This window comes from Podarcis tiliguerta (assembly GCF_965153285.1).
Source record: "Podarcis tiliguerta genome assembly, chromosome: 6".
NCBI classification, from domain to species: Eukaryota; Metazoa; Chordata; class Lepidosauria; order Squamata; family Lacertidae; genus Podarcis; species Podarcis tiliguerta.
The window spans coordinates 54,595,552-54,616,535 of NC_139539.1; the positions used below are offsets into that span (position 1 = coordinate 54,595,552).

A 20,984-nucleotide genomic window follows, 5' to 3' on the forward strand; every position below is an offset into this window, starting at 1 on the left:
ATTGAGTGCTCTATAAAAAGCCATCTACATGTCTTTAAATAATTGGTTAGATTCATTGATTGACTACTACAGCCCTATTTTAGATGTTATCTTTCTTAATGTATGTGTGTAAGGATAAGGTGCCTGTTTGGAAAAACATACATGAAACCACTGGGTGGGGTTATCCAGAGGTTTGGAGTACGTTGTCAGCAGTATGCTGATGACACTCAGCTCTATTTCTCCTTTAAATCTGCAGGTGAGGCAGTGGAAGTGCTGGACCAGTCTCTTGCTTCAGTAATGGACTGGATGAGAGCCAACAAACTGAAACTCAATCCAGATAAGACTGAGGCACTGTTAGTGGGTGGTTCCCTAGACTGGATGGGTGGGAGATCGCCAGTTCTTGATGGGGTTACACTTCCTCTGAAGGAGCAGGTTCGTAGTTTGGGGGTACTCCTAGATCCTTCCCAGTCACTCAGGCTCAGGTGGCCTCAGTAGCCCGGAGTGCCTTCCATCAGCTTTGGCTGGTGGCCCAGCTATGCCCCTATCTGGACAGGGATAGCCTAATTACTGTTGTATACGCTCTGGTAACCTCAAGGTTAGATTACTGCAATGCGTTATACATAGGGCTGCCTCTGAAGACGGTTCGGAAACTTCAGCTAGTGCAGAATTCAGTGGCAAGATTGCTCACCGGAGCAAGACAGTTTGCGCATATTACACTGATCCTGGTCCAACTTCATTGGCTACCAATTTCAGGCCCATTTCAAAGTGCTGGTTTTGACCTATAAAGCCTTAAATGGCTCAGGTCCGCAATAATTCAAGGACCGCCTCTTTCTATATGAACCTACCCAGACCCTGAGATCATCTTCTGAGGCCCTTCTTTGTGTGCCTCCTCCTCTAGAGGTCAGGAGGGTGGCAACATGAGAACAGGCTTTCTCTGCAGTGGCTCCCCATCTGGGGAATGTGCAGGGAAGTTTACCTGGCGCCTTCATTATACACGTTTAGGCGCCAGGCAAAAACGTTCCTTTTTAACCAGGCCTTTGGTGGATTTGATTTACATCCTATGCCCTTTTAAAATGTGGGGTTTTTTGGGGGGGGTGTTATTGGGTTGTATTAATTTTATGTATTTTTTGGCTTTATATTTTGACTTTATTCTGTGAACTATCCTGAGACCTCCGGGTATAGGGCGGTGTATAAATACAATACATAATAAGAATAATACATATGATCTAGGAGGACAGATAGTATAGTAGCAGAAGGTGAGGAAATACAGCTATTTCCATACATCAGTGGTCACCTCTTGTGGCTTCTCCCTCATATCCTGTTAATCTAAGGCTATTTATTTCTGACAGACAGCAAGTGAAGTGGTCAGTGTTCAGCCATATCACTTCAGACTGTAAGTCTTCACAAAAAAGGGTTCCTGCATGTAGAAGAGGCTAGGCTACAACTCTTCTCACTGATACCTACTTTTCAATGTGCTGGATGGGGAACTAGATTTAAAAAAAGCATTCAGTTACATGAATCCTTAACTTCAGTTTGAAGTGAGGCAGCTTAGTATAGGTTTTATGACTCCATCTGCTGTTTGTGAAAACTAGGTCTAAATCCTCTGGGCATAAGCGCTGGTGTTGTGTACAGAACTTAGCACACTTGCAGTAAATAAAATGTATGATGGCATGGTGCTGTTGTTCCCAAGCTTGCTTGCAAAAAACGTGAACAGAGGCATGAGTCTGCCTTAGAATACATTTTATCAAAATGAGCTCTAGCTTCTATGAGAACAGCCTTAATCTTTTATTTGCAAGTTTAATAGAAAGGGAAATAACTGATTGAGACCACTTTTTAAGTAAAGAAAAACTTGTTTGGAATGGCAGCTTGCATCTTGCCTCAGTTTTTACTGCCTCTGTTGAATAGATTGTCATATGTCTGTGCCCTTAGAGCTAAATAGCCTAGTTTGCTTTTTGAATTCTTAAACACAAATAGGAGAGGCCCTCTTCTTGATTATTTTGAGTTTGCAGTCTTCTGTGTGGTGGAACATATTGTTCTGTATAGTTTTGTTTCAGTCTGTTAGCCTAGTTGCAACTTAGAACAAAAGGCTGCTAAGCATCTTTATTCCCCATTCCTGGATTCTGTGGCTGATTACTAATTTTTCCGCTTCCAGACAAATGTTTTTCCTGTAGCTTTCAAACTAGAGTGGCCTTACTAGAATGTCACAGTAAACTATGATTTCACTTTTCTCAGCTGTTGGTTTCTTTTGAGCAATAGCAGACAGGAGACAAACAGCTAAGAAAGGCTGTTTCATGGTAAACTATTAAATGTGGTTTACTGTGACATGCAAATTGAGCCAGCAGCTTAGTTCACACATAAACTGTGGTTTGTTTAAGCTGTGGATTGTTTATCAAACCATAAATTAACCCCAAATTGTTCCACAGACAATCAAACAAACCATGTATTGTTTCTCCAGCATTTGTTTTCCAGTTGTTAACGCATGCACTTGTAATTTGGTGAGTTTCTGGGGTGGGATCATCAAGCAAACCATGGTGCTGGGTTCCCATATAATGCTGAGCCATAGTTAAAGCAAACCAAGGTTTGTAAGCCATTTAGCAAACAATGGCTTCCTATTGTGGCTTGTTGGCAGTAAACAAACCATAGTTAAACTGCTAGGCAAGGTTTATACATATTGCTAATCCATTTGCTTAAAGTTGCATGGGAACTGGGCCAGTGTCATTTTGGGGCATTTTTATGGTATGTAGTGGGCTATAGGGCAGCAGAAGCTGGTTTTAGGAGAACCCATAATTATTAAACAACAAATGGGGTGGATTACAGATGGACTAATAAAAAAGTAGAGGCATAATGGTGAGGTGTTAGGTAGCTTGACTCCTAATCCGTAAAGATGCATGCAAGCGGGACTGGGAGCAGTTTATAGTGCTTTTGGGCTACCGACTTCATAATCACGAGAGTGGGCTTTGGAACCACTTATTTGTGCTCTTTAGTTTCTTCTTAGCGTCTTTCCTTGGAGAAGAGTAAGAAATTACTATTTTGGAGCCACTTTTCTACTCAATAGATCTTTATGAGGCACTTACATGATAAAATTTAGCATACACAATCTGAGTGCCTCATATCTGTGGTAAATCTTATGGGTTAAGTAGATACCTTTCATTTTTACATGTGTACATATTGTGAAGAATCACAAGACAGTTGGTGTGTAGATAACAAGAGTATGAACAATTTTGAAGCATTTGCAGTGGTGAAATTTTATTTAGCTGACTTATTTTTCTATTTCAGTCAAAGGATAAGATGATGCGGGGATCACGCAGAGGCTGTGTTAGATTGAGGGTAAGTATCTGTTTTTATACTTCTCTTAGATGTGTGCTGTGTGATATACTTGACAAACACTTTGCTAGCCTCTGAGATTGTTTTTGTTTTGTTCTGTCAGTGATCAATTAAAGAAGAGGAACAAATTATATTTTCCTTCCATATCTTAAATGCAATCTATATTTTCTTCATTACAAAATTCTTTGAGGTCTATATGCCTTTAAGATTGGAATTGAGGCCGGTTGCTGCCCATTTTATGACAGATCTGTTTGTGTTTTTGTTCAAAATCGGCTAAAAAACTTATGGTGGTGATGTTAGCTTGACATTTCAGGCTTCTCAAGTTGTCTTTGGCATCACTTCACAGTTGTCCCTTTGAGTTATTGGCTGTTTTCAGGTTTTATTGGTAGTTGACAGCCATTTATGCTAGATGTTGGACTGAATTAATATATGTATGTTTGTGTGTGTACATATACAGTTGACTTGCAACTTGCACTGACTGGCTTCACAGTTTTTCCCACATTGTGATTTTTGCATAACGCACGCACGCACGCACGCACGCACACACACACACACAATGATTCGTGATATATAGGCAGGTCATATGGACTTCAAGCTGGTTTCGGATGATACATTGCCCATTGCCTAGGTAAAGTCAAGGCTCATCTAGCTCATCCACCTAAGTCTCAGTAATGCAAGCCGGATCAGCCCGCTCGTCCCAATCAAATTGTGAATGAGCATGGTTTTCTTATGGAGTGTATCTGGCATAAGCAGCAGCAGCATCATACCAGAGGGCCCAGGGATGGGGAGTTTCAGCTTTGTTCAGTATTATAGGATAGAAGTTATATATGATAGCTGTGTTTTGTACATGCCTTTACTGTAATAGTTTGTAATTCATGTTAGCTTATTGCAAGATCTTAGGTCCAAATAGTCTGATTTTGGAAGTTGGTTTTTAACAAAGGGAAGAGTTGTGTAGATTACTTAAACAGTTTGTTTTATAGCTGATATTAAATTAGTTCTGTCTCTGTCCTGAGTATATGTTAGCTTTTTGTAAAATTATGAATCCCAAAAAGGACATGGTAAAAGCTTTTTATTTTTGTCAAGAGCATGTTAGGTCATAATCATATTTTCAAGCAGTTTTAAAATACAATGGTATACAGTGGTACCTCAGGTTAAGAACTTAATTTGTTCTGGAGGTCCGGTCCTAACCTGAAACTGTAGTAAATAGTAAATAATTTGGGTGCTAATGTAATTAAGGCCTAATCATCTCTGGAATTTGGTAAGTCACCTGTGTGTATCTTGGAAATGGAACAGCAAGATGCTTTTTTTGTCATTTGTTGCAATATGGCTTTTCAAAATTCCTGATGTGCATACATTGTAAAAATAGCCTTTCACATACAATAAAATAGATTCCATATTACAGTTTAAATTCCATATTGTAGTTTAAGATGTAATTTCTTGCTGCAAAATATTCAGTTGTCACAGTAGAATAATTTACAATAGTGACCTTAGTTGTAGCTCAAAGGCTTTTCCATACTTTCACTTGACCCATATTTTGATTGTCTTGTGGACTAATTAATTCCCTGAGTCTGAGAGCTTTTCTCGTTTTCCATGGTTGTGTCTTGCAAAAATCTGAGCTTACCCACTGAATTGGATCTTAAAATCCAAAGGGAGATTTTGCCTAAACAGTTCAGCAGGTAGGATCAATTTTTCACAAGGCACAGCTGGGGAATAACAAGAAAAGCTCTTGGACCCCGGGGAATTAATCTGTACACAGTGTGATCAAAATATAGCCTTTTGATGTTGAGCATTCTGTGGCTCAGTCTTGTGCATGCTTACTTGAAAATAAGTTCAAGTACGTTGGTGGGGCTTATTCCCAAGTAAGCGTGTATAGAAGTGCCTTAGGCTGCAGTCCTATATGCACTTAGGAGTAAGCCCCAGGAGTGATAAAAATGGACTTGCAGACTGGACTGTTAATGTATTTAAAATGAAACATGTGGGAAATATTAGAAAAAATAAATGGAAATAAATCCAGTCTTTCAATTGTCAGTGGGTTTTGATGTGAAATCTTCTCATTCTGAATAATGTGAAGTGTCCTTCCCTCGATAAATACTGTTCCATAACTAGAACATTATAGTGCGTAAGCACATAAGAACATTGATCTCTGCTAGATCAGGCCAATGGCTAATCTAGTCTTAACATCCTGTTCACACAATGGCTAACCAAATGCCTATGAGATACCCACAAACCAGGACCTTTCATGACTTGTACAACTTGTGGGTACGTTTTTCTCTGTCCTTCTGTAAGTTGCATCATGCATCATCCATGCACTGATTGCCATGACTCTTGTGGCAGAATGTGGGTTATGTGTCGAGCCTGTGAGCCTGTACTGAATGATTTATATTAATTTCCTGCAGGCACAGATGATAGTTCAACCTGGTTTTGGAGGTTGAGCAGCCTTGCAACTGAGAAGGCAGTCACTCATCTTTTTTGCACCTGTCATATTACACCTGCCACCCTCTTGCCACCGTTTCAACTTTTTTTAGACCTTATTGAATGGAATTGCCAGGAAGATAGTACCCATTGTGCCTCCCTATTCCATGGAAAATATATTCCCTGTTTTCACTTCTCTGGGACCCGAGAGCTAAGGATAGCTTTATAGGAGATCTTTCTGCTGCTGTGCATGGAACTTTTGTATCCCTAGAGTATATAATGAGAGATGATGTTTATTTTTATACTTCCTCCTTTTTATAAGTCCACCTTTCATTGTACTGATCCTTGGGTGGGTTACAATAAATGCCAACATAAAACAGAACGAGTCCACACCAATCGTATTCACTAATCAATTTGTAATACAGCATGCAAATATACGCAAATAATAACTGGTCAGCCACTAGCCTTCACCTAAAGCTTCGGAGGAAAGAGGCATCTTTACCTGGAAATGAAAACTAAGTAATGTTGGTGCCAGATGCACCTTTGAGTGGAGGGCATTCCAGAGATGGGTTCCACCATAGGTGTACTTTCCCAATGATAGAACAACAGGAAGGATTCCTCCACTAATCTTAAAGTGCAGTAATAGAGAGAAAAGTGTTCCTTCAAAGATTTGGGCTCCCAGTCCAAATATGTTAGCTTCAACAGCTTAAATTGGGCTCAGAAATGTATAGGCAACCAGAGAAGGATCTTCATAATTGGTGTTATGTAGTTCTAACTAAGGGATGCCGGTGGCGCTGTGGGTTAAACCACAGAGCCTAGGACTTGCCGATCAGAAGGTCGGCGGTTCGAGTCCCCGCGACAGGGTAAGCTCCCGTTGCTCAGTCCCTGCTCCTGCCAACCTAGCAGTTCAAAAGCACATCAAAGTGCAAGTAGATAAATAGGTACCGCTCTGGCGAGAAGTTAAACGGCATTTCCGTGCGCTGCTTTGGTTCGCCAGAAGCTGCTTAGTCATGCTGTCCACATGACCCGGAAGCTGTACGCCGGCTCCCTCGGCCAATAAAGCGAGATGAGCGCCGCAACCCCAGAGTCGGCCACGACTGGACCTAATGGTCAGGGGTCCCTTTACCTTTACCTAGGGCTAACTAGCTATACTACTCAACAACCCGGCAGCTGTATTCTGCACTTGTTGCAGCTAGGCCTGGGTGATGTATCAGTACATCGTCCAGGACAGGTCTGAGGGTCGGAGAATAATATACCTGGCGGTATATTGCAGTTGGGGCTTGCCTGCTGCCTGGCGCCTTACCTTCTCTGGCTGCCTCCTTTCTCCCTGAGCAATGAATACCTTATGGTAAAGTGGGTGGTGAATTGTTTTGTGAACACCTTTCTCCCTTCAAAAAGTCGCCTCCTTTTTAGTGATGTGGTGGAGCGAGCGGTGGCAGTTTGGCTTCACCCCGGCACTTTGTGGGGCTGTGGCTGATGCTCCTTCCTCCTCTCTCTATGCCAGGCGCTGGCAGCAGAAGGAGCTGAGGCGATTTGGCTTCACCCCGGCACAGAATAATGCTCCTTCCTTTTCAACATGATGATGTATTATTATCTCCCAATGTTTAGCTGGTGATACACTGCAATGTTGAAAAGCTGATATCACCCAGCCCTGGTTGCATCTTCCGAGCCATTTTCAAGGGTAGTCCCACATCATTTATTTATTATTTATTAATTAAATTTATATATCACCCTTCATCTGACGATCACAGGGTGGTTTTAAAGCACATAGAGTGCATTGCAGTAATCTGATTGGGAGGTTACCAGAGCGTGGGGCACTGTGGTAAAGCTATCACAGTCCAAGAGTGGCTGTAGCTTGAGAACCACTATTGCAGAAAAACACCCCTAGCTATAGAGAACACTTGGAGCTCCAATGCCAAAGCAGATCCAAGACCAACTCTATATCTGTTCTTTCAAGGGGAGTACAATCCTGTCCAGAACAGGCCATCTACCAAATTTCTGGACCTGAGAATAAGTAACCCATAGCATCGCCATCTTGTCAGGATTCAATTTCAATTTATTAGCCCATTACTGCCTCCAGGCAATAGTCCATCAACTGTACAACTTCACCCAATTTAGAAAATAGGGATCTTATGCATTGTCTTCTTCATATTGCTGGCACTGCTTCCATCCCCACAGCACTTCAACCCTGCTGATAACCTCCCCCAGAAGCATCATATAGATCAGGAGTGGGAAACCTCCAGCCCATGGGTCAGTCTTGGTCCCTCAGGGGTTCCAGGTTAGCCAGTAAGGCCATTCCCCTCAAACCAAGCCTACTTGTCAATTGGCTGGTGTCACTCATGACATCTGCTAATGGATGGGAGGGGTTCAGTTCTGCAAGCCTATAATAGATGCTCAATAGTATGGAAGAACACAATGGAACTTTGTAGAACCTCTCAGCACAATTGCCTTACATCGCACTGTAAATTCTTTTCTGAAATTTATGCACGATGGTGTTCTCAGGTACATGGAGCTGCATGATTTTATGCAAAAAGTAACAATAACAGTGTTGACTAATATTAAACGTTCCATCTTAAATAGATACTTTTATTACACCAGTCAAAATGTCTCAAAAGCAGTGTGCAAGCTTGGTATTTTCCAGGCTGATGAAGAGTCTTATGAAGAACTATTGGGAACTAAAAAGCTTGCACATGAAAGCTGTGTGATATTTTGGTTGGCCTAATAAAGGCATTGCACTGATATGGATGATTATATAGGCACTCATAGCTCTGTTTTATAGATTGAATAGCAGAAATTCCCAGAGGCTTTCTTTAATTGTAAATTTATTTCCTGTATAGTATGCAAGTTTTTAAAGTGCAAAATTCCTTATCCTCTTATGAAAAAGCAAAACAGGGAAGAAAAATGCACATGGGGCTTTAACTAAAGAAGGAATAAAACTGGTTTTGTAAATTCCTCATTTAATTTTCAAGTATTGACTCTGGAAGCCTTGCAAAAATTTGTTCATGAATTTTGCATTCTGGTCGTGTAGCAATAGACTGCATGCTGCTGATGTCACTGCTCTGCCTTATCAGAATTTTTGCTCTTTGTTTCACAGGGAGCTGTGATTGGTATAGATGATGAGGACGACAGCACCTTCACAATAACTGTTGATCAGAAAACCTTCCATTTCCAGGGTGAGCTGAAAGAAGAGGATTTCTTATATTAGAATAAATCACAGAAAATTATATTGAATTACAGTTCAGTGGGCTAATTTTAAGCATTTTATAATCAGAACTGCATGAATCAATGTACAGGGAACATTCTGGAGTCAGGAGCAGTGTGGGTTAGGCAGGGATTTATATCTGCAGTGTATACATATGTGCTAGAAAGGACGGTAGCTTTGGCAGGATCTGGAGATTAAAAATTTAAAGGATATATCAGTCAAGGGGGGAGAGAATAATGGGCTTTCGTTGATGGGTTTTGCTTGCAAAAAAAGCACCACCGATCTTTATTATCAAGATGTTCTGTTGTGCCTTTCTGCATGGAGAAAGCCACGAGATCGCGTGAGGTTGCAGCTTTTGTTGATATTGAACTTAAAGGCTTGAATATGTGAGGAGACCAGAGGGAGCAGATTTAAAGGTGGATTTTTGCTTCAGGATCTACAAGTTCTCATTCATTTCATCTCTATTTCTTTGTTCTTGTCTGCCAAACATCATTTTCCTGCTATTTTATCTTTTTATTCATATTTACAACTCCAATGCCATCTGTTACTGCTATGTTTCGTCATTGCATGCTATGGTTCACCAGTAGAAAGGGTAAGGTACTGTATTTTTCATTTGTACTTCTATATATTCCCTTAATTCCTTTTGAAATTCCTAATAAATGGTCTTTTTTTAGAAAATGCTCCCATTTTTTGGTTATCATCTTTCCTTTAAATTGTAATTCACTCTGATGTTGACATCTGATATTTTTCTTTAGTTTTCAGTGTCAGATGAGTTGCAGATAAAATGCTTTACTTGAAACAGTGAGAATTCAGTTGTAGAAATCAGATTGATTCATGCTATTCTTTACTTAGTTTTTGTGAACTGCAAACTGTTATGGTGGTTTATCTTCAGCACTATTATTTAGTACTGAGAATCCTAATATTCTGGCAAAGTATTCCTCAAATAGTTCCAGTGATAAACCTTACGCTCCAAATTGTGTATATGTTTATCCTCTGCTATGGTGTCTTAATGACTCTGCTGTCATGTGGCTTTTCAGTAGCTGCATTAAGCATCATTAATAATTTTTTACAGCTCCACACAAAAAGAAAACATATTCTTAACTTATTCTTGAGAGCAAACTAATTAATTGTTAATAGAAACAGACCACATCACATGCATTCTTCAAAAAGTAGCAGCTGTATTGTGTATCATGATGCAGATAAAGGGTGAAATCTGCAGTAGAAAACTGCAGCTATTAAAGGAATACCTTCTGCAGTTCTAATTTTGCAGCAGTTCTCTAGCTTTTGTGTTCGCTGCCTGCAGAAAGGAAAGCCTCTTGAGAGATAAACACCTTATAGCAGAACAAAGTAGTATTTAATAATGCTGCCTTTAAATAACATATTCAACTTACATAGTATCTAAAGGGTCTTGGCTTAATTCATTGAAATTTATTTTTTCTATGATTTGGCATTTCTGCTGGCTTGTTTAGGTATTGAAGATGATGATGCATTTTTTAGAAGTAAATTATTTTAGATGGCAATCCATAGTTAGGAAATTGCTCTTATGTGGATTAGTGGTTACTGGTGTGTACTAGAAGTTACGAATATCAATGGTGCATTATCAATTTAAGACTGAATATAAAATAAAATGCACATTAAAAAATCATATCTGTATGCAACACATACAGTTGTATGATGACATGTATCCTCTATGGAATGTAGCATTTTTATCAAATGTTGGTTCACTTTAGTATATTTACAAGAGGTGAGATTACAAGTACAGATTTATTCAGAGTATATGGCCAATGCTGATACTGAATATTGTGTGCCTTTATCAATGTAACCTTATGCCCAGTGTTCCTAATGTTGGGGTAGTCTCCCCCGCACTGAGGCAAGTGGAGAAGAGCTTTATGACAGGGGACTTAGTGTGCATGTTACTGTTTCTGCACCACCAGGAAACTGCTGGATCAAGGTGCTGGTTAATACTGAATGCTTGCATTCACTGCATGTTCTAGTAGGCCCTTACCCATAGTAAAAAAATAAAAATAAAATACTAACTTGCTTGAATCACAGTGCTTGCACATTATTTGCAAGTGGCAGAAGAACTACTTAACATTTGAAAGTATGCATAGTGTTTTATGCTGAATAAATGTAGAACTTTATGTCCTATGTACTTTGTTTTCTTGCTCTAACTTGTGAGGTCTTTGTTGTTGGAAATCATTCGGCCTTACTCATAAGGAGGAATGATGTAACTGTGCCTAACCAATTTAGTCACCTGAAAGTTTCTTTTTATTAGATGGTTGTGAATATAATTGGCCATTTGCGTGTTCAGACCCAGAGACCTCCCCCCTAAATAAAGACACATTTGGCTCAAATTTTGGTTTGGTTTTTGGCAGAATTTAGGCCAATTTTATTACAGAAAGTGAGCGGTTGCATAGGCTCTGGTTCGAATAGCTCCCTGCACCCTTGCAGGTAGCGCTGACCCAGAGCTCTATCATAGGTCAGCCAAGGGTGAACACCTGAGGTTGGCGGAAAGCCTGTGAACGGACTATGTCCACTCCCCAGATGCTCCCCTGGACTCAGGCACAGGCACAACCTGCGCTCAGGGGTTGACCAAACCAAGTTGAGTCCCTGGATTCCTTTAACGGAATACCCTTCACATAGGGATGGTGAGACAGTACTCCCATCCCTATCACCTGAACCAGTGTCTATCCGCAGCCTTATGAATTGTGATGATTTGCTACGCGGCAGGCGAAACCCAAATGGCAACAGCCAATCAGCCAAGTGGGGAAAATTCCTGCTATGCCCCTGTCCCAATGACAGACGATACACGACGGCATAGCAAGGTCAGTCGCAAAATATCCTAAATATAGGGAGAGGTGGGCGGGTGTTCCGATGCTTGAGCCGAAAGAGGAAGCTCTGGGTCATGTGCATAGGCATAAATAGGTCCCTCGATCCGTTTAGACTACACCCCATTGGCCAGATTAAACCCAGCAACAAGGGACCTACCAATCAGGTGTTGTGGCTTGTCCAATATACCCACCCACAACACAGGAGGGCAGTCTCCAGGTCTCACCGCAACACGTGCCCTCTTTGAGGGAGGACATGCTTTACTAATGTTGGAGCGTCCAGCTGTCCTTACTCAGTGCCTTCATTTGAATTTGATGGATTTGGGTAAAATGGAATAGGAATGAAAATTCTAGTCTCTTATCATAATGCCATTCCTTACCTGTACATCCTCCCTCCCTTACTACAACTGGAGCCAGATATGAGGGCCCGCTTGCTTTGCCAATCCTGGCCCTGCCTATGCCCAACTGAACACTACTTTTCTAAGAAGAAAATGGGGAACACTTCATCCTTTGCTACGTTATAATTCCCCCCCTGAAAATACTTGTATGGTTTTTGGAATATGCTTATTGAAATGTGTTCTGATGTCATCCTCAAGAACCTTCCCTTATTTGGTTATATTGGGCCTTCAGATAGATAAAAGCTTGCATTTTTAGCACCATAACTAGTGTCACATTTGTCATTGTGTTTAACGACGATCTTGTCTTCTCTGCAGATCCATTGGAGGTATGCTTTATAAATGTCACAGTTACTGATACATGATGGTCCATTGTTCAGTAACAGAGAAACCTTTATTCTGAGACAAGATTTCTGTTGATATTCAGAGGGATAAACTGAAGTAGAGAATCCTTGCAGTGAACTTAGTATACATTAGGGATGAAGAACTCTGAAGGGGGCATATTATTTCAAGGGCAATCTGTTAGGAGCAATATGTGAGCAGTGGGTAGAGCCAAAGCTAACAATAGGTGGGGAAAGAGCTCAAAGTGCATAGGGACACCTGAAATTAGACTATGGGTCACAGATTGCCTACCCCTAAATCTCTGAAGTAATATTCTCAAATCTGAAATATATACATTAATCATAATATATTCACTAAATTTATCTTATTGTAACATTAAATGTAGCCTGCCCACAGAAAATGGATCCTATACATATTGTTATACTAGAAACTTCTTTTTGGGAGGAGGTCCCCCTAATATTACCAGCCTTTGTGCTTGCTGAGAGACCACATAACCCTCTCTTCACTCTGAGTTGTGGCTAGATGTGGGACTTCTGCGTTACCAAAGCGTCAATATTAATGACATAGGAAGCATAGACTTGTTCTGTTCATAGAATCAGAATTGTTGAGTTGGAAGGCACCCCAAGAGTTATCTACTCCAACCCCCTGCAATGAAGGCAGTGTCTATGAATCCTGTCCACATCCTCAAGCTATGCAAACTTTAAATAATCCACACACCAAGCAGTCCTCAAATATACACCCCCCGAATTTGTAATTGCTGTGGAAACCAAGATGGAACAACTTTGTTCAGTGTTTCACAGCATAGTCACAGTGTACTACAAAGTAATCCCTTTATCGCCATCATCCATTTATCCTCCCTTTTAAATAGTCCCTGAGAATTGCTCTTAGCAGCCATGCAACAGGCAGAAACCATACCTTTCTTGCAATGATGGGAGTTTGAGACATGTCAGTTAATGACATCAGGGGTCACCAGAGGAAGCATGTAAGTGAATGGCTAAGGCAACACCAGCTCTGCTTGGTGAGAGACAACTAGGGAAAACTGTTACTTTTGGGGCGAGGGGTTATAAATGTTTTCCTCCAGGAAGCTTAGGGCACAGGATAGCTTCTAATTATGTGTAAAGGAAATTAGTTTTCTTCAGTTTCTTTCTGTGTTATTTTTACCAAAAGCTGTCTTTAACTAAACAATTGTCTGCATGAAACGAAACTTCTCTTTCTCTCTCTTCCTCCTGTAGAGGCATCATATTTACCCTGGTGGTTCTACTAATCATCCAGATTAGATTTGGGGACAATGCTGGAGATGTGTAAGGAAAGAGAGCAAGAAGTTCCAGTGTTCTCACAGAAATTGTTCCATGCACACAATGATTTAGTTGGATACAATTCCAAATGAGTTGATATTTTGGAAGGTTGTTGCGCATGCAATGGCTTGGTAACTTCAGGACCCATCATGTACTGTATTTTTTGCCCTGTAGGACGCACTTTTCCCCCTCCAAAAATGAAGGGGAAATGTGTGTGCGTCCTATGGGGCGAATACAGGCTTTCGCTGAAGCCTGGAGAGCGAGAGGGGTCGGTGCGCACGGACCCCTCTCGCTCTCCAGGCTTCAGGAAGCTCTGCGCAACCCTAGGGAGCCTGGCGCGAAGCAGCGCGGGCTCCCGAGGGTTGCGCATAACTGCCTGCACTCCCGGGCTCAGCGCAGCTCCGCGCAACCCTCCGGAGCCCACGCCGGGCTCCTGAGGGTTGCACGGAGCTCCCTGCTTCCCGGAGCGCAGGGCGTGCTGAAAACAGAGCGCCCGGCGCTTCGGGAAAACATCCGCAGCCTAGGGAGCCCTGTGGGAGTTCCCGCAGGGCTCCCTAGACTGCGGATAGCAGCCTGCTTCCCGGAGCGCGGGGCGCGCTGGAAGCAGAGCGCCCCGCGCTTCCGGAATACTTCCGCGGCCTAGGGAGCCCTGCGGGAGTTCCCGCAGGACTCCCTAGACTGCGAATAGCAGCCTGGTGCACGGAGCACGGGGAGCGCTGAAGCAGAGCGCCCCGCGCTTTGGGCAGACATCGGGCAGCCCCACAAGCTCAGGGGACAGCGGGGAGGCGCAGCGCCGCCATCCCGCTGTTCCCCAACCTGGTTTGGATTCCCTGAACTGGTTTTGGGGGGGAAATAAAGGAAACCCCCCCCTTATCCCCCCCCAAAAAAACTAGGTGCGTCCTATGGGACGGAAAATACGGTACTTTGTGCCCTTTGGCACAAACTAGGAGGCCTCTTAACTCAGATATGGTTCAGTAATGGAAATGATACTTTGATCATGGAGTAGTGCACCTGTATGTTAATCCTCAGTATGGTGAATACCAATGGGCAAGTTTAAAATATTAAATATATATCCATTGTCCCAAGAGTTCTCGATCATGACGCTCACACTACCTTGAGATGCAGCCTTTGTGCAGTTGTGGGCACTGGTGGGGGTTAAATGAGATGGCTTTTGAGTTGCTCTTTTCAGGATTGCTAACATTTATCACTTGATTGTGTGTCTGAAATTTTGATGCTGAGAAATCTATTGGGGTGGGGTAGATTTCCGGTCTGTGCCTGCAGATTCCTGGGAGGGAGGCCCCAGTGAGTAATGGTTGCTTATCTTTCCTGTGCCAAATTTGCAGTGTTTGCTCCTGTTTCCAATCCTGTTAAACAAGTATATGATGCTGCTGGGTGTCATCATTTCATCATCTGACTGACAAAAGAGCTCAGTATCACCACTTTTACATGCCCTAAGACCTATATAATCTGTGTTTATTCAGTGGTTGGGACTAAAAGCAAGCATACTGAAACTAAATTTAGGAAGACCAAGAATCAGTACCTTTGACAATAGGGATTAGTGGACACTGGTTTATAATTAATAGAGATGAACCTCCATTAGCTAGTTAGTTATTTGAAGTATATGTGGCTCTATTGTGGTACCTAGAAATCAGGGTTTTAATGGTGATTAGGTGCTCTTTTGTCCAACACTAGCCAATGAGAAAACAGCTACCCTTTTGGGCTGATTCAGACCTTGTAGTATTTATGCATGTCTTCATAATTTCTAACCTGGTCACAGTAACATATTTTACTATGGGGCTTTTGAAGTCAGTTTGTAATCTGCCCCCTCCTCCATGTGATGTATATGTTGTAACATGACTGTACTGACAGACATCCCACCCCTGCTCCATTTCATAGGCTGCCACTTTTGGAAATGGGGAAAGCTTGACATCATACTGACATAATATCAAAACTTTATCTCTAGTTGTTATGGTGCCAGAGGGAAAAATGAGCTGTGAATCATACCTCAGTTTTAATGCTTAGTTCTAGCTTGAGAACGCTGCTGGCTCTTGGCAGTCTCTAGGGATTCGTGATGTTTATCTTGGTTTTGTGGGCCTGTTCTGTCTACAGTTCATCTATTCCCTCACTGGGTAATATGAACAACACTGTAATATTGCTTCCATAAATTGAATTGTCACTTAGCTACTACAAGGCTGCAATATTGATGCAGTACCGCAATAAAATATGCACTGATAATTAAAAGGCTGAACATACCAGGATAAATCTGAATATTTGCAGTAACGTAAATAGCTGCTTTGATGTAATTGCTATGACAAAATGTGAATGTAACATTTGTTTACAGCATTTTGAATCTACTTAGTTTACTGACTTTTGGACCCATCTGTGTGAACACTCATACTCTGAGCTTCATGATCAAGCAGTGATTTGACCCTGTGAGCTTTGCAGGACCTAGATGTGTGTTGTCTTTTTATTAATTACATATATAAACCTAACAATATTAGAAGCTGCTTTTAATATTGTAGCTGCTCCCGCTACAATAGCTTATGCCAGAATAAACTTGTTAATCTTTAAAGTGCCATAGGACTTTGTTATAAGCAGACTAGTTTCAGGATGCTTGAAGTGTGACCACATCCTTCCCATAGAAGCGTGGGCAGTGTTTAGGAGTAAACCAAGCTCCTTCCTGGCTCACATATCACATGCTGATTTTTTCAGTTTCTTGGCAGAGTATTGACCTACTTCATCTGTGAAACAGACAGCTGTGAATCTTTGAGTTAGGGTGACTGGACTGGAGGCAGGCCAATGTTTCAGCATCTTTGCTTGCTTAACTGTGATTCTTCCCCCAGATATCTATTGCACTGAGTGAGCTATTTTGATTACTATATCTGTGCTTGATTCACTGAATGAAAACCATTTGAATTATTGCCCACCTTTGCACTTTGAGTTATTTACATACCCTTTTTTAAAAGACTTTTTATTGCTTAGAAGTGTGCAGATGTACTTCGATCAGTTTCAATTTTGACTCAGTTATCATTAAGAACAGCAGAATGTCAAAACCACAGAGGGTCCTCAGCAAAGGAGGTGCCTATAATGCAGGACTTCTGATAGCATATTCATGTTGTACCTTCTCCACTTTCAGCTATTCCCAGATTGCAGCTTGTTTACTTTGTTCTGAGGCAGCTGTTACCTGCATAGTCCCACCTCTTAATCTGCATGAACTGGTCTGGAATCCATGTTTCTCTCATGCTAGATTTGTGATATCTTGAATGCCGGAGCTTGCTTTTTATGTATAGGATTTTTTGGATGCATTTAAAATGAAAGTAGAACCGCTGGAAGTTACCATGTAAGTGAACTATGTAAAAACTAGCTCCATTCTCTAAAATAAGTACTATAATGTAGACTAGAAATATTATAGACAGGATGGGGGCATTGCAGCTGTCTGGTCATTTTATAAATGGAGGACCTTGAATCCGTTCATTTCTTCCGTTCCCATATATTTCCATCCTTAAGATGGCTACAAGCACAAGTTGATAGCTATTGCTTGGGACATACTAGTATGGAATTGTGAATTATTTCAGTTTAGCTAATATTCAGGAGTATTTGTACTGTAGTTGCCATAAAAACTGTGTTTGGATTTCAGTCATGTACTTATTTTTCACAATATCTTCAAACTTTCTCATTAGGTATAATGTAGGCTTGTCTCTCAGCAAGCAATTTTCATTTGATTAGCTTTGCTTAACTAACAGGACATTTAATTACTGACTTGGGATTGGTTTAAGTTTCCAGTTGTTTCTTTTAAGGCCACTTAAGTATATTTTTAATACTCTTCCAGCTCGAGATGCTGATGAGAGGGAGAAATGGATTCATGCTTTAGAGGAAACCATCCTTCGTCATACTCTTCAGCTTCAGGTGCGTTAGTTGGTTTAACCTAAGCTAAAAGAGATGCATATGTTCAGCATAATACCTGTATAAAATGTAATCCATACTAATCTCTATTCCATGAGTGTATATTTGTTCTTACATTTATTGTGAAATTAAGCCATATATCATGTCTCCATCTTGCAAATATAGCACCTCAGTTGATAAATTTTACATTTATTATTGTCGGTCTGTGAATGAGAAACCTTTGTAACTGAACTGGAGATCTAAGAATACAATGATGGGAAGATTCCTGTGATGATTGTTATGTGGACTCTACTCAATGACCTGTTCGCAGTTTTAATTTCTATTTTCTTTACCTGAAACAAAGCCTTGGATGAAAAAAATAACATAGAATGGAGGCAATGTTAAGATCATTACAGGATTCTTCAAGTCACTGCACCTCTGGATCTCCAGTTCATCCAAATAATGAGCCTGTACTCTTTGCCAAAATCTTGCTTATCAAACATTGCTTATGGTAGCATACGAATAACACTGAACTATACAGAAACATATCCCAACTCCTGTGTTTTTGTAGTGCATAAGGATGGAGAAATTAGAGCTGTCTGTGTTGCACATTGGCAGAAGGGGAAAGGGAACGAAACAAAACTAAACCTGCATATTCTTGCTTTGAAGCCTTTGCTATGTAAATATTCCTCCTGAGAATATTAGCCACTCCAAGGTGCAATCACAGAAAGGGATTGCTTTGGAGACACTGGTACCAACTATGGATAACAGCAGGTGCACTTTAATATTGAAGCTAATGAGCAAATGCAGAGGCACAACTGTCTAATATTAATGGGCATCAATCATAGTGACGTTTCAAGTGAGAAATGTCCGAAAATGGCAGCTTGGTACTGAAGCATGCTTTACTTGGGCTTAAGCTGCATTCAGGCCAGGTGATGTTTTCTGCTCCCCTTCCTTCTCATGGCTGCTCTGTGTGTCGCCCCCCCCCCAAAGGTGCTGGAAATCGGGGGAACTAGATTTTCCTATGGCCTCAGCCCCACCTCATGCTATGGTGAAGATTCCTTTGACAGGAGTAGCTTTCCAGACTGTGTAAGGGGCTGCTGGGCGGGAAAACCCCGATGCGCAGAGTGGAGTTGGTCTAGCCTGGATCCACGCCAGTGATACCTAGTTCCAAATTGTCAGGATTCGCAGCCCTAGCCTTGCAAAGGTTCTTAAATGCGTTTAGTATTCTTCGGAAACTGTCCACACGCTACGCTTAAACGTGGTGAAGGACAGTGAGCTACAGAAATCTAGGCGGATGCGAAAAGTTAGTCATAGCATCTTAGCCATGCCTGCTCAGAACTAAGTCCTCTTATAGGTAAAACGGGGGTCAGGATTGCGAAATGGAAAAGAGCGATCGGCGCTGTAGCCAATAATAATAAAGCTGCCGGAGGCATTTCAGATGATGCAAGAAGGCAGGGGGCGGGTGAAATATCCGGATGAGCCCGTGTCCTCCGTGGCGCTGCGCGTGAGGTTAGACTCCAAGCAGCCCACTGGGTAGCGAGGCGGCGGGCGAAGTCAGTCGGTGCTGCGGAGTCCAAGGCAGCCCTTCCAATCAGGGCTTCCTTTCAGCGCGCGGCGATTTGGTCTTCCTGCCCCGATTGCAGCCTTGCTGGGTAGAGGCTACCGCTGAAGGCGGGAGATTCCCGGGACGAAGGATGCCCTCGAGAGAAAGCGGGAGGAAGCAGGAGGCGCCGGCTGGAAGGAAGCAGCCCGGTGTGTATGACTATTATGCGTCCCCCTCTCAGTCGGTGCGCGGGGCGGGGGAGAGGAAAGGGCCGGGCTGGGAGGCACCTGACCCGCAGCCAATCGGGAGCCGGCTCGGTGCGAAGGAGAGCCTCGCTGCTTGCGAGCGGCGGGCTGGCGACGCGGCTTCCCTGCGGGCAGGGGGCCCAGCCGACGACAGACCCCGCCCGGCAGCGTGCCCGGGAGGGGAGGAAGCATGGCTTGCGTGAGTAGGGCCGGGCGCTGGGGCGGTGCAGCGTCGACATTGGCAGGAAGGGGCGCCCTCGATCACCGTCGGCCTGCGCTTACGGAGGCCCACCCGGACGCCTGGGTTCTGTGGTCGACCCCGTGTATAATCGGGGTGGGTGGGGAGGAGAGGGTGCGTGCTGCGAAGCCCGCGGCCCTGAACCTGTACCTGCAGCCGGGGCCGGTGAGCGCACGCAGCAGCTCTAGCCATTGATCGCTGGAGAGGAAGAGCGCGGCGCTTGTGTGCGGGCTACACCATGGGGTGCACTCACCCCCCCCCCCCAGCAGCTCTGCCTGATTTCAGTCCGGCAGGCTCCATTGTCTGCCATTGGTGGAAGTGGCTAATTACTGCCACTGACTTTGCTGTTTAAAAACAAGCAGTTCCAGTTTGATCACCTCGACCGCGATATAGGAGATCGTTTCTAAAACCCACTCGATGGTTAGCCTAGTTCGTATTTCGGCTGCAGGAAAGTTCGTTTTCCTTTCACATCCTATTGAAATCAGCTTCTTTCACAGTATGTAGGTTTGAGTTACGTTTTATTTAGAAAAGGATTTCTATACCGCTGTGTCGTGGAACATCAAAGTAGTGTACACTGTTAAAGCAGACAACATTATTCAAATAAGAAGACATACTGAAATGCTTCAGTTACTTCCAAGAGGTCATAGGAACTTGGTCCTGTAGCCCAGAATGGACATGGAAGCCAATCTCTCCCAATGATTAGAAATGCTCCCCACAACTAAAGGATCTTGTGATCCATCCTTCCCTCAGCATATACCCAACATGTTTCCACGACTCTCTGGAAAGTGGGTGTATTTCTTTGCAGATTAGGAAAATTGGTCCTAGAAACAATGGGGAGAGGGTAGGCACTACAGTTGCTGGGTAGACCCTGATTTTTTTCTAAAGAATTTCAAGAGCCAAATACTTGCTGGTGAAACAACGTTGGGCAGGTAGCATTTGTAGTGTATTTCTTGTAGTGGTCATGCTATGTCCTAAATGTTACATAATGTGGGGCAAACATCCCAGTTCATTTTAAGGATCATTCAGACTTCTACAGGAAATAAGGTATAACTCTAACAAGGATCACATACCTTTAGGCATTTCACAGGAAGGAAAGAGTAACAAATTTACAGGATGCCCAAAGGGACTCAAGCACTGTTCTGTGGCCATTTTGAGCATTCAGTGTGCACTTCTGTGGTACTTCAGAAGGAATTTATGCATTTCAGAGGTCACAATTGGCTCCCGTGTTCTGGTGAGTGAGCTTATAAGGCCTCTTTTATATAACCTGGTCAGGTAGAATTGCTTTCTAATGAATGC

The 20,984-nt window shown here is 42.5% G+C and overlaps 1 protein-coding gene across 10 annotated transcripts in view; it reads left to right on the forward strand.

The window, feature by feature from the left end:
- Positions 1-20,984, forward strand: part of OSBPL9 (oxysterol binding protein like 9) — a 60,001-nt gene that overhangs the window by 9,417 nt on the left and 29,600 nt on the right. For 4 of the 10 annotated variants that reach the window (XM_083447917.1, XM_083447918.1, XM_083447915.1 and 1 more), the window contains exons 2-4: positions 3,256-3,306; positions 8,810-8,888; positions 17,607-17,683. In XM_083447917.1, the coding sequence (XP_083304043.1) occupies positions 3,256-3,306; positions 8,810-8,888; positions 17,607-17,683 (207 nt within the window). Of the gene's footprint in view, positions 1-3,255; positions 3,307-8,809; positions 8,889-17,606; positions 17,684-19,120; positions 19,415-19,499; positions 19,650-20,984 lie in introns of those variants that run through there. The other 6 variants (XM_083447922.1, XM_083447921.1, XM_083447923.1 and 3 more) reach the window with 5 other exon arrangements.